Source organism: Chanodichthys erythropterus, chromosome 9 (genome assembly GCF_024489055.1).
Source record: "Chanodichthys erythropterus isolate Z2021 chromosome 9, ASM2448905v1, whole genome shotgun sequence".
Taxonomy (NCBI): Eukaryota; Metazoa; Chordata; class Actinopteri; order Cypriniformes; family Xenocyprididae; genus Chanodichthys; species Chanodichthys erythropterus.
In genome coordinates, this window is record NC_090229.1 from 8011955 (window position 1) to 8023677 (window position 11723).

Below are 11723 nucleotides of genomic sequence, written 5' to 3' on the forward strand. Positions count from 1 at the left end.
AATGGATCAGTCTGAAAAGCCTGGCCACACCTACTCATCCTTTATTATTGTTGTTTTGCACATTTGAAAATAATAGTAAAAGTATTAAAACATCAGCTTTTATGAAGTTCCAATGTATGTTGGAGACTTGTTTCCTGCTTTTCTTCCACTATACAATCAAATTGCATATTTGTAAAGAAATGCATATGTAGACACAATATGTGTTTATATATAAAGCACTGGCTTTTTGGAAATTCAGTCATGTGTAATGTATATAATATGTTGTTATAAAACCATGGTTTGTTTTGCTCTTGTTTTGCAATAGGCCTAACAGACTGGGAAGACGATGAGATATTGGCCTCCGTCTTGGCCGTGTCACAACAGGAATACCTCGATAGCATGAAGAAAAACGCCATGCATAGAGAACCTTCTCCAGATAGCAGTTGATAAAGGAGGGTTGAGGCACAATCTGCAGCCGAAGCAGGAGGCAGATACATGGGGATCAAACCAATCACATTCTCTCCATCATCATGCAGTTCACACTGTCCTTCCTTTCCTTCACCCATCCATCCATCCATCCATCCATCAGTCCACCACTGGCCTCAGCCATCCAGCAGTAATGGCCCATTGTTGTGATACTCACCTAAACACTCCTTTTCTTTCTTACGCCATTATCATCATCATCATCATCATCATCGTCGGACTTCTTTAAGTGCATGTGAAAATAAACATGACTGATATCATTATAGAATACGTGGGGGAAATAAAAAGTTATTGAAAAAAAGTCATACTTTATCCTCTTAATAATTGATTAATATAATCTTGTTTTATTTTCTTGTTTGGGATGAAAATGCTCTTTTTTCTTGGAATAAAAAAAGAACTTTCTGAAGAAATGTACTTCTTTGTTGGTGTCCTTTTTGTGGCATGCATATCTCAATAATGATATTTGATCATTTTTGGACATGCTTGACTGAATTTATTTTTCTCATGAACCTATGTAATATGCATTATTACTTGAAGCACCTTGCAAAACTAATTTAAACATTTAAGAATGATTTTTTTTTTTTTGAGTTGGAGCAAATGGTAGCCAACAAGTATTCATCATACATGTAAAATATTTCAATACTGTTTAAAACATCCTAGGATGCACATTATGATGTTGGTTAAGAGAATAACAGAGCTCAAAATATACAGTTTATAACATTCATGTTTTGATCGAATCTAAAAAAGACACTGAACAAGATAAAATGTAACAGTTTTGATCTCTTTAATGTGTTACTACACTTTAACTACACTTTGTCTGAGATTCATGTGTATTTATCATTTTAGATGAATATTATTCTCAAAAGTGGAAAGTAGTTTTATTAAAGAATGAGGTGTGTGTCTGAATATTTGACTGGTAGTGAATGTGGAAGGGTCTTTGATGCATGCAACTTTAATGAAATGCTGAAGTCTATTGATCAAGTCAGGTCTTGATATCTGCATAAAGTATTGCCAAACACTATCATTTATCTATTAAAAGTTTTGTGTTTTTTAAGTCATCATGGAGATAAAACCACATTAGATCTTGTAAATAGGTGCTGTGGGACTGCCCCACATGCACAGAGCATGCTGGAGCATGAGTCATATAGCCTTCAAACTGGTCTAAGATCATCCCTATTTATATGTGCGAAATGTTTTTGCTAAATGACTTTCATTTTAACTACACTATATAGTATCTACTTTTTTTATTACTAGTAAGTAATTCAATAGTGACTGGTATGTTTTTCAATTCCACAAGCTATTCATTTCAAGTGCTTATTACCTTCATACTAGTTACTGTCCAAATGGGGATTCAGTTCTTATGTTACTGTTAAAGAAACGCATTGAACTCTATGGGGATCTGGTGTTCAGATCTATTCACTTACAAAATGAATGCATTCCAATTTTATCTGGTACATTCCAGTTTTTCTTGTAGTTTAGTACTAGTAGCATTTATTATTTACTAGTATCTATTACACATTTTATGACGCACTAGTATCTGTCCCAATTTGTCTCTCAAGTGGCATTTATCTCTACTAACTGCTTTTTATATTACACCTGTATCTGTATGTCTACTCGAAATTGTCGTTATGGTTATTTTGTGGCTTTCACTGAAAAAAAAAAATGCTACTAGAAACAGTTGGTTTGCCTCGCATTAGTGCATGGGTGAATTCAAAATTTACGCGTTAAAAAAAACAACTCAAAAGTATTCCTGTCATCTCGCGCGCGCGCGCTCTTTCTCCGCCGGGACGTTGAGCGAATGAGAGGCGAAGATTCTTAGAATTTTATCCACCGCTCATTAATATTCGTGTATTCAAAATTTTCAGCCCTACGATTGGCTGTCAGTTCAAAACACTCAAGCGTGTTAGCCTCGATTTTAGGCGGGTTCGCAAAGAGTGGGCGTGTCTACACATGTAAACTTAAAACATCAACAAACTGAGAGATTATTCAGAGTCTGTGCGAGTGTTTGAAGGAGAGGACACGCAGTCGCTCACTGGAAACGTCGGAATTGGAACTGAATTGAAAACAGGCGGTGACAAATCTTAACAGACTAACATGGATATGAACTGCTGAAGCGGCTTACTGTGATAGCTGAAGATATCATTTGGTTGTTTTATATTATTTTTTATTCTTATAAAAACCGAAAATGTTGGATAAACGTATTGTTGACCTGCGTTTGGATCAGCTGGAAGAAGTGAAAGCGAAAAATGGTAAGTTTATTATAAAACAGCAAATATATATTATAAAGATTTTCTTGTATGGCAGTGTTTGAATTTGTTTTAAAACTGTTTAACAATTAAATAACAATATCGCTTTTAATGTTACATTAATCCAGATTCATAATTTAAATAACAGCCATACATTCCTGGTTATGTTGTTTCTTGAATATTATTGTGTTTATTTTCAGTTAAGGAGCACTTTGACAAGCAGTATAAGATGGGAACCCTTTTGGGAAGCGGCGGATTCGGGTCTGTTTTCTCCGGACACCGCATTTCAGACGGACAGCAGGTAAAAAATGTTATTAAAAAATATATATATAGCCTATATACTTAAATAAAAATATTTTTCACTTCCAAATGTAGTCCTCTAAATTACTTTTATTATCATTTTAGGTCGCTATTAAACAAATATCCCGTGACAGAATTCAACAGTGGGCAAAACTGGTGAGTAAACCTTAATATAAATGCGCTTTTTTTTTTTTTTTTTTTTTTTTAATTATTTGTCTTCCAAGTATTTTTATTTTCATTTTATCAGCACCTTGAATACGCACCAAAAAGAAATATGATAAACAGCGCCCTCTTCTGAATGTTTTTTTTTTTTTTTTTTTTTTTTACCGGAATAGCGCGTCTTAATACAGAAAGTGACGTAGGCGTGACGATTCGGATTTTTCAGAGCACCCTTAAAAGGGAAACTAAATGGACTTTCCCTAATGTGTCAGAACCAGTTCATAATAATATACCTGACTAACCAGATATTTTTGGTTTCAAAACAAGTACATTTATAGCTCCACAAATATGTAGTTCCCCTTTTTTAAATAACATTTATAACCCAGGGAGTTTACACCTGCACTAGGGAGTTTTCTAGTGGAAATATTACAAACTTAATAATGATCTCTTTTAACTCTCACAGCCTGGTGGAGCAAACGCAGTCCCCATGGAGGTCGCTCTCCTCCTGTGTCTGGGTGGAGGGTCGGGGTCGTTACCCGGTCACCGCGGCATCATCCGGATGCTCGACTGGTTCGAGATGCCGGGTCAGGGATATCTCATCGTGTTTGAGAAACCCCAACACTGCCAGGACCTGTTTGACTTCATCACTGAACGAGGGGCCCTGGAGGAGCCCATTGCACAGAGGTGCGAAAAAGGAGACCGTCTTTTTTGACATTGAGTCCTAACAGTAAACTGCAGTAGTACTGACGAGAATGTCTTTTTCAGGTTCCTCAAACAGGTCATCGAAGCCCTACAGTTCTGCCACTCCAAGGGAATTGTGCATCGGGACATCAAAGATGAGAACATCCTTGTTGACGTCCGCACCGGTGACATCAAAATAATTGACTTCGGATCTGGCGCTCTACTGAAGGACTCCATTTACACTGACTTTGAAGGTAAGGCAGCTTTTGGGTGGTTAATGCATATGTTCATGAATATAGCATGAATGTGGATCTGATCCCCTCTGTCTGTTTTTAGGTACCAGAGTCTACAGCCCTCCAGAGTGGATCCTCCACCAGCGTTACAGCGCTCGTCCGCTCACTGTGTGGTCACTGGGCGTACTTCTGTTTGACATGGTGTGTGGAGACATTCCCTTCGAGCGGGACAGCGACATTGTACAAGCCACTCCGAGTTTCACTAAACGCATCTCCAAAGGTGAGCCCACAAACAGAATGGAAATCAACATTCTTAAAGGGACAGTCCACCTAAAAAAATTAAAATTCTATCCTTATTTATTCAGCCTCGTGTCGTTTCAAACCTGTATACATTTCTTTGATCTGCTATACACATACGAAGATATGTTTGTAACTAAGCAGATCTCGGCCCCCATTGACTACCATAGTAGGGGAAAAAAATACTATGGTAGTCAATGGGGGCCGAGATCTGCTTGGTTGCAAACGTTCTTCCAAATATCAGCAGAACAAAGAAATTTATACAGGCTTGAAACAGCGTGAGGGTGAGTAAATGATGACTGAATTTTCATTTTTGGGGGAACTATCCCTTTAAGAGGGACATTTTTGGTTCCCATTGACCTCCATTGTATTGTAAACTGTGGAAATAAACTATGCCTGATTAAACAATGCCAGGTTTATTCAATGTTCGTTCTGTTTCGTTTCAGAATGCCAGTCTCTGATTCGCTGGTGCCTTTCATACAGGCCGGAGGATCGTCCGAGTTTGGAGCAGATTTTGCAGCACCCTTGGATGACGGAGACTTCGGAGGATATCAGAGATTTGCAAGCGGAAAGCAATATTAAGCCAAGCCTTTAAATCCTGAAGGACTCTGGACTCGATTCAGAAATTTCCCACACACTGTTTCGTTTTACACTGGACTTACTGAACTCTAGTTGCTGGCTTCTGGATTCTTTCTTATTTATTTTTGTTTACGTTTGTTTTGTTTTATTCGGACTTGGGAATCTGTGCCTGAAAATAACCCTGGATTGATGCCGTTTTACTTTATGAGTGAAAATTTCCCACGACTACAGCTCAACGCATCAGCGGGAAATGTTACTTTTTTATTTATTGCTGATTATTTATTTTTTTCAGCCACGTACTAATTTATTTCTGCACTCTATGGTTCATGAAGTTTCGGAAGCAGCAAACTGTGTTCGTTTTGTTTGTCTGTTTGTGTTGTTTTAAGTTCGAACTGACTTAAATGACAGTGGGTGGACTTGCAGTTACTGATCAGACTGCGATGATACCTGGTTTTACAGGTTTTTTGCTGTACAGTGATACTCTCTCCCTGTTCTAAGGGGTTTCAAAAAGACGGGATCTGCTTTCCAGTCTTTTGATGGGAGGCCTGGCGTAACAATAATTCAGTCTCACGTGGATCTCTTCCCATTTATCAAGACACACTCTCAAAGAAGGTGCGACAGAAGAGAAGAGGAACATTCCTGTGGATCCTGTTTTCTCTAATTCACTAGATGGATTCCTCAGAGCCATTAGCCAGCTGGCTTTCGGTTTCTGTCAGTATTGTTTGTGAAATACCTGCGCTGTAACTTAAAGAATGTTGTCAGGATGCTGAAAATGCCCAAATATGTGTCATTTTGTTGGAAGTTCCCAAAGGTCAAAGTGTTCACTCATGTCATGAGGGCTTCAACCAGTAACCCACTATTGATGTTTACTAAAAAGGGCCAAGTGAGCTTTTCCTAATTGTTTGATTTCATTATAACACACCAAAGAGATCAGCCTTACTGCTTTATGTGAGGTAAACATGCATAATGCAAAATACATTTGATTTTGATTTGAAATGCGGAACAAAGTTTGTGTTAAATACATATATTTTTTTTGAGACATTGAAATTGAATGCATGTGAATTGGACCTCTCCTAACATAATGTATAATGCATTTGTGTTAACACTGGGGTATTTTTCTTTCACTTTTATGAAATACAAAATCCTTGCCATTTTTGCTTGGGTTAGCACAAAAATCTGCTGTAAATACTTGTGTATTGAACAATGTTCTGTGGCTGTTGTCACATGATGTTTAATTTATGAGATTCTATAAATAAAAATATAGATGTGATATATCTATATTTAAAGAAACATCTGTATTTTCTTTTATATTGCTCAAGCAAAAAAAAAATGAAAAGGGGAAGTGCTGCCACTTCAGTGTTTGATCTAAATAGTGATCATACTTTTCTGTTCATACTTCAAGTTGAGGAGATTTTTTTAACAGGCTTCTCCAGTCAAACCATTCAGGTTAGTCATTTTCGACAAATGAAGAAGGAATGTTTTTAACATGTTCACATGCCGAACTCTGCCCCTGCTTTACTGTAATGACTGAACCAACCTTTCCACATCATTTCTAAATCACCTGAAACCGACACCTGACTGGATCAGTAGACACCTGTTGGTCTTCAAGCACCTTTTTAAATTGATCTTATTACATCTAATGAGTGAAACATATCCTTTAAATCTCATTGGATCTTTATTTAGAAAAATGTATATTTAGATTTTCTATTGGAAAAATTTAAGAATGATGAGACTATGGTGCTGCTGCCCCCTATTGGTCATTGTGGTGCAAAACAAATCTGGCTTCTTTACTGCACCCATCCAGGATGTGTTTGCCTGTGGTGCATCTCTTTTCTTCCTCCAGGTTAACATGTAGTAATGTATTGGTAGGATAGTTCAGATAAATACATATGAAGCCAAGGAGGATAACTATGAATGTGTATCAGTTTGGGATAAACGAAAAGGGAAAATAAATGTCAAAACAAAAAGGTTTTTGAAAAGAAGAAGAAAATTCCCACGGACAGTTAGGGGAAGTGATTTTGTGGGACATCAATAATTCTGACCTCATTTGTGTGCTGTTTTAACAAAGTCCCTTTAAGGCTAAAGTCTTTGGTTTCACTGAGCAGTGGTGGGGAAATTATCATTAAAGGGATATTTCACCCAAAAATGAAAATTCTGTTATCATTTTTCAGAAAATTACAGATCGTTTTGCTAGATAAGACCCTTATTCCTCGTCTGGTACCGTATTCTTCAAAAAGCTTATGCTGTATGTCATACGCCTTCTCTATTCAACTTACGGAACGATCGCGGCACCAGTTCCGTATGACATACAGTGTAAGCTTTTTTGAAGAATACGGAAAGCAGAAGCACGTGCAAGGCGATCATTTGTGTTTATAAAGCATATACAGTTGTATTTTTTTCGAAAATGACAGATCGTTTCACTAGATAAGACCCTTATTCCTCGTCTGGTATCATTTAAAGCTCTTTGAAGCTGCACTGAAACTGTCATTTGGACCTTCTTCAACCATCTGGAGGCCATTGAAGTCCACTATAAGGAGAATAATCCTGGAATGTTTTCATCAAAAACCTTAATTTCTTTTCGACTGACGAAAGAAAGACATGAACATCTTGGATGGCATGGGGGTGAGTAAATGATCAGGAAAAGTTTATTTAAAAGTAGACTAATCCTTTAAGCTCTGTAATCATTACAGATTGATGGGATCGCTCGAGTTTGTGCTCCAATTTTAAAGATGACGATGGCAGAGGAAGGCAGTGAGAGTCCAAACAGAAGCACTGACGATAAAACATCATCCCGCAGACAGAATGACGGTAAAAAAAAAAAAAAAAAGCAAAAACAAACATATTTTCATCAGTATCTCTGGATTTTATGTGTTGTTTTTACATAGTACTAGGATAGTTTAAAGAATACCATGGTTCTTTTTGCATTCGACCAATAAAAGTACTAAAAAGTACCATGGAAAGGAGGATTATCGGCATGAAAAACGAAAGTTGTGAGTGCGACCGGTTTTTCCCCTTTTGTGACGAATTTACGAGTGAAATTAACTGCTTTTTTCGAATGAGGAAAAAAAATGTAGGGCGGGACTTGATTTTGTCTATCGGGAATTGATTGGATCGTTGGAGCGTTGTAGTTTGCTATTGGTCGATCGCATGTGAGTGACAGGATGTCCCGCCCTCGCGCTCAAATCACCACAGAAGAGAATATGGAAGAGAAGAGGGAGGGGAAGATATTTTGATTTAAAATTACGAGGGGCAAATGCATTTAAAGAAATATTAATGTGCACTAATAAATCATGTATAATAAATAAAGCAATATTCTATCTAAAAAATAAAAATTGGAGTTTGATTTCATGGTGACTATATTACCATATTAGGCAAATTCTGATATGTACAAGATGGAGTCTTACAGTGTGGGACTGTCATCAGTTTAGGACAAAAGAAGATTCAAAAAGAATAGATTTGATAAATAAAGAAACCAGATTAACAGTTTTTGAAACTCATTTTCTTCATGTCTAATCATATTTTTGAGAAGATTTCTCAGGAAAGTGTTTGCTTTTCGTACATTCTAGTATTATTTCTTAGTGAATGGCATTGATAAATGAACTTGTTTGCCAGGAAATTGTTTCTACATGCAGCAGTGTGAATGAATCGTCTGTCAGCATAATGCTTTACTGGATTAAGCAAACATTCATCTGTTTAGGTGTGTCTTTAACTGATGATAATAATTAGCTACATTCAGAAAAGTGAAAGACATTCAGGGAAGCTGGTGTTTGTCAGTGTTCAGATCCTCACAGTACATTATTTCCAATCTTTACAGATGCATTTGTGCCTGTAGAAACAGGTATATGATAACTAAATATCCCTGACTTTTGTCTCATGCAGTTAAGATAATGAAGTTCATCAGTCTGGTGATTCTGGTGATCAAGAATGCATCTCTCATTTTCAGCATCCGCTACCTTTGGACACTGACTGGGGATAATTTTTTGGCCACATCTGCTGTTGTGATGACAGTCCTCACCTGTCTGTTTATCATCATGATGCAGAAGACAGGTGAAACATGTTCCTATATTGCTTGGGTTGGCAGAACGATTTTACGGTAAATACATGTGTACTTGGACAATGTAATGTGACTGTTGTCATATGATGTTTTTATGATGATGACATTTAGATTTGAAATTTCAATTTTGAAAGAAACATCTGTCCTCTTGATCATTATATGTTTTCTCAAGATAATAAGAGACTAAATAATGGTAAATGAATAAGTCAAAAATATATGCATGTATTGGCTTTTTGTTTGTTATGCAAAATAAAAAACTATGCAATTATGATAAAAATTTGTCTTTGCCTTTATTTTTAATGTATTAAGTCACTTTAACAAATAGTACAATCAAAATAAGCTGGTAATAAATCTGATCAATGTCAAATTTTATTACTTATGAGGAGAAATGTGTAATTATATTTGTGCAGCCTCAAATGATGTTTAAAAATAATCTAACCTATGAATATTTCTTCACTATAAACCATATGTATGACATTTCAATACGTTTTATTAAAATTAACTAACAATATTACATTATAAAATGCTTAACTTTAGACTCAGTTGTGATGTCTTGTGATCATAAGACTATGCAGAAAATATTGTATGCTTCTGCCATCTAGTGGCCCCTGTAGAGCAACACATCATCCTCCTGAGAGACAGTTTCAATGGTTTATTTTGTCATATTTAAAGGCACAATATATAAAATATCCAAAAACCACTTGAACAATGTTATATATTTTGTTGACTTGTGTACTTACATTATCCCAAATGTTTCTAAGAATGTTTAAATCCAGAGAAATAAGCAATTTTAACCAGGACTTGGACCATGCAACCAACACCAAAGATGCTTAAATATATTATGTTTTATTAGACAGGTGAGCAGCTGTTTGGACACATTCATCGACAGAAAACTAATCATGTTATATTGCTCAACACAGTAAGTCTTATTGTTTACATCTAATTTTCTTGTTTTACTGTGAGTACCATGTTTTTAACATGCCTTATATTGATCTAGCTTACTGCAGTGTGCAATAAGTGTCTCATCGCAGCCGCCGAGTGAACGCAGAGTAGCATTATAACAACTTTCAACACACAAATGTATCTAATATAATAAAACAGCACTGTGTTACACTATATATGCTTGACCAGAAAAAGCGGAAGCAGCGACTGTGGCATAATAAAAGCTCAAGCCGTGTGTCACACTCGTTTCTCATTAGCAATCCCTCCAGCGGCTTCGTTTCTGCTCCCACATCACTCGGTCCTGCTCAGCTTCATACAATAGTAACGTTAATAATCTCATCCATGAATATGATTTCTGCCCGACTCCCATTGGATTCATTTCCACCGGCTGTAGACGTGAAGACAACACTTCCCATGATCCCACAAAATCAGGGCATCATCAAGCTATGCCTTTGTTTTGAACAAGCGACCTCTAGTGGTGAAAATTTACATATTGTGCCTTTAATTATTGTTGAGCTGGTTTCTTTTAGTTACCTTTGTTCTGATCTTTTGACAATCTAGTGGTTTATAAACAGAACTGCGTGCGTCTTGCGGAAGAACATTGTAGCCGGAGATACTTCTCTCTGTTTATGTCAATGACGAGTCACGCAGGTACTGTGCTACTCCGCAGTGGCACGACCCGAACCACTCTAAAATAGTCCAAATATAAACACTTTTTATAGGTGTACCGTAGTGATTCAGGATAAGACAAAAACCCTTGGAAAATGGATTCATGATGTACTCGCTAATTATATAATTGTTGTACATTTTGAACACACACACACACACACACACACAAAAGCTATGGACAGCAGCTTTAAATAATATTTTTTAATATACTTTTTTTTTTTTTTTTTTTTGCGCAAATAGCACAGTAATCAGAGGTGTAAAGAGTACCTTAAACCGTACCTGAGGAAATGTACAGACACCTTACCTTGAAAATGACTCAATTACAAGTTACAAGTAACCAATTCCAACCTGACTTGAGTAAAAGTCTTAAAGTATCTGATTTTAACAGTACTTGAGTATTTTACTCATGCTGAATGTAGGCTCAGAGATGCACTAGTCTAGAGAGCCGGTGAAAATAAGAAACAATTTGTAAGATGAGAAATCATGTTTATTTTCTAAAATCAAAATTAAACTGAACTCAATATTGCAATAAATCAAGGTCGACACAACAGCTTCTTAAACATCTATAAACTCTCAAGTCTTAGTTGAGCTCAAGTGCACAAAAAGGCCATAAGTAAACCAATATCTGTCAAAAAAGGTCTCATCAATGTAGCGGATAAAGAAAATGATGTTAAAGGTGCCCTAGAATCAAAAATTGAATTTACCTTGGCATAGTTGAATAACAAGAGTTCAGTACATGGAAAAGACATACATTGAGTTTCAAACATCATTGTTTCCTCCTTCTTATGTAAATCTCATTTGTTTAAAAGACCTCCGAAGAACAGGCGAATCTCAACATAACACCGACTGTTACGTAACAGTCGGGATCATTAATATGTACGCCCCCATTATTTGCATATGCCAGCTCATGTTCAAGGCATTAGACGAGGGCAAAACATCTGGATCTGTGCACAGCTGAATCATCAGACTAGGTAAGCAAGCAAGAACAATAGCGAAAAATGGCAGATGGAGCAAAAAAAACTGACATGATCCATGATATCATGATATTTTTAATGATATTTGTGAATTGTCTTTCTAAATGTTTCGTTAGCATGTTGCTAA

The 11723-nt window shown here is 36.5% G+C and overlaps 2 protein-coding genes across 4 annotated transcripts in view; both read left to right on the top strand.

Annotated features, from left to right (window-relative positions):
- Positions 1–1376, top strand: part of otud5a (OTU deubiquitinase 5a) — a 31783-nt gene extending 30407 nt beyond the window's left edge. For 2 of the 3 annotated variants that reach the window (XM_067394433.1, XM_067394436.1), the window contains one exon: positions 305–1376. In XM_067394433.1, the coding sequence (XP_067250534.1) occupies positions 305–426 (122 nt within the window). In that variant the 3' untranslated portion in view covers positions 427–1376. The remainder of the gene's footprint in view (positions 1–304) is intronic. The other variant, XM_067394435.1, reaches the window with a different exon arrangement.
- A 1062-nt stretch (positions 1377–2438) lies between these two features.
- On the top strand, positions 2439–6293 carry pim2 (Pim-2 proto-oncogene, serine/threonine kinase). The gene is made up of 7 exons (XM_067394437.1): positions 2439–2711; positions 2909–3009; positions 3114–3164; positions 3631–3851; positions 3933–4102; positions 4185–4361; positions 4825–6293. Exons 1-7 carry the CDS (start codon positions 2648–2650, stop codon positions 4971–4973), a joined length of 933 nt encoding a protein of 310 aa, XP_067250538.1. The 5' UTR covers positions 2439–2647; the 3' UTR covers positions 4974–6293.
- Positions 6294–11723: the final 5430 nt, after the last annotated feature.

Bases quoted from the DNA above. Each gene is read 5' to 3' on its own strand.
- pim2 (XM_067394437.1), top strand. From the start codon at position 2,648: ATGTTGGATAAACGTATTGTTGACCTGCGTTTGGATCAGCTGGAAGAA. The intron at 2,712-2,908 runs GTAAGTTTATTA...GTTTATTTTCAG, and splicing joins AGAAGTGAAAGCGAAAAATG to TTAAGGAGCACTTTGACAAG. The intron at 3,165-3,630 runs GTGAGTAAACCT...TAACTCTCACAG, and splicing joins TTCAACAGTGGGCAAAACTG to CCTGGTGGAGCAAACGCAGT.